The 1895-nt window shown below is 55.3% G+C and overlaps 1 protein-coding gene across 1 annotated transcript in view; it reads left to right on the forward strand.

The window, feature by feature from the left end:
- The window catches only part of Ggt5 (gamma-glutamyltransferase 5), a 24673-nt gene extending 23246 nt beyond the window's left edge, over positions 1–1427 (forward strand). The window contains exon 12 of the mRNA XM_031347117.1: positions 971–1427. Within this exon, the coding sequence (XP_031202977.1) occupies positions 971–1123 (153 nt within the window). The 3' untranslated portion in view covers positions 1124–1427. The remainder of the gene's footprint in view (positions 1–970) is intronic.
- The last annotated feature ends 468 nt before the right edge of the window (positions 1428–1895 follow it).

Genomic DNA, 1895 nt, shown 5'->3' on the forward strand with positions numbered 1-1895 from the left:
TCCCCCCTCCTGGCCTACCCTCTAACTGTTCCACATCCCATACCTCCTCCCGCCCCATCTCCAAGAGGATGCCTCCCTCCCCCCACTACTCCAACCCCACCAGACCTCCCCACTCCCCGAGGCCTCCAGTCTCTTGAGGGTTAGGTGCATCTTCTCTCACTCAGTCCAGACCCAGCAGTCCTCTGCAGGATATGTGTTGGGGGCCTCATATCAGCTGGTGTATGCTGCCTGGTTGGTGGCTCAGGGTCAGAGCAATCCCGGGGGGTCCAGGTCAGTTGAGACTGCTGGTCTCAACCATAGGGTCACCCTCCTCCTCAGCTTCTTCCAGCTTTTCCCTAATTGAACCCCGGGGGGTCACCAGCTTCTGTCCATTGGTTGGGTGTGAATATCTGCATCTGACTCTTTCAGCTGCTTGTTGGGCCTTTCGGAGGGCAGTCATGCTAGGCTCCTGTCTGTAAGCACACCATACCATCAGTAAGAGTGTCAGGCCTTGGAGCCTCCCCTTGAGCTGGATCCCAATCTGTGTAGGAAGCCGGGCCGGTCACTGGACCTCCTTTCCCTCAGGCTCTTCTCCAGTTTTGGCCCAGCTGTTCTTTCAGACAGGAACAATTTTGGGTCAGTTTTTGACTGTGGGCTGTTTTGTCCCCTTGATGCCCTGTCTTTTCTACTGGAGATGAACTTGGTTCTTAAGGGGTCTCTGTTCAGGGTCTAATTACCCTTGTATTGTCTCCAGAGTTGTGCAGGCCTCTTCCATCCCTCCGATGGTTTCAAGTTTCAGACTGCATGCTCTAGGACCAGCGCTTTCCCGTCTTTCCCTAGCCTGGACCCTCAGACTCCCTTCCCACCCCACCCCACCCCCAGTTCCATCTTTTAAGGTCGTTTTCCTACTTCTTCTAACCACACCCTTGTGTATGGGGGAGGGGGAGACTTGAGCTTCCCTCTTCTTGAATGCTCCTTCTCTCTTCTTCAGGAAGTACAGAAGGGGCTACAGGACCGAGGCCAGAGTCAGAGCCGGAGCCAGCGGCCAATTTTCCTGAATGCGGTCCAGGCCGTGTTTCAGGATGGGCCCTGCATCTATGCAGCCTCTGACCTGAGGAAGGCTGGAAAGGCTTCAGGATACTAAGTCAGCTCTGTCCAGAGCTGGGATCCGACCCACTAGGAGCGCTGTGCCCTACACGGATGATGCTGTGTGTCTGAGCACTCCAGGACCTGGATCCCTTGCGGCGGGATCAACCTGGGACTGAAAAGAACGGGGCTCGGGGCTCGGCTCAGCAGATGAATGACTGAAGAGGGGAACGATTGACTTGTTCCTGGTCCCATCCCAGTGCCTCCTGTGGTTCTTCTAGCCTTGCCCCGGCTGCCCGTTCACCCTCTTAAATGATGTACCCGCCAGTCCGAGATTAAAGAGGAGCCACCGCGTAAACTGATTTAGTGGTTCTAAGCGGGTATAGAGACCCTCAGATAGTTCCCAGGGATACGCAACACACCACAGATTCCTATGGTCCTTCGTGACTCACCATCAGGGCTCGGAGATGGGCTCAATGGATAGAAGCAAACACACCACCCACCACTGCGCTGCTCGAGCTACAATATCTTTGGGGGTTTTGCAGTGTGTCTGCCCCCCCCCCGCCCCCTGCACCCCCCATCTTGCCTGCTGGTGGGAAGACAGGAGCATGGCTTGCAGTACTTGCCCCCCAACTCTTGCTTTTCTGCATACAGGAAGAGGTTGGGAGAAGCAAAGCTCAGGTCTTAATACTCCATGTTCTTGAGACTAGGGCTCAGGCTTGGCAGTGCTGACAACTGAGGTGACGTTATCCTTTGTTGCATGGAGCTGTCCCCACATGACACACACTTGACACAATAGCAAGCCCTCATACACCCTGACAAACTGCCTC

The sequence above is a fragment of the Mastomys coucha genome, unplaced genomic scaffold, assembly GCF_008632895.1.
Source record: "Mastomys coucha isolate ucsf_1 unplaced genomic scaffold, UCSF_Mcou_1 pScaffold3, whole genome shotgun sequence".
NCBI classification, from domain to species: Eukaryota; Metazoa; Chordata; class Mammalia; order Rodentia; family Muridae; genus Mastomys; species Mastomys coucha.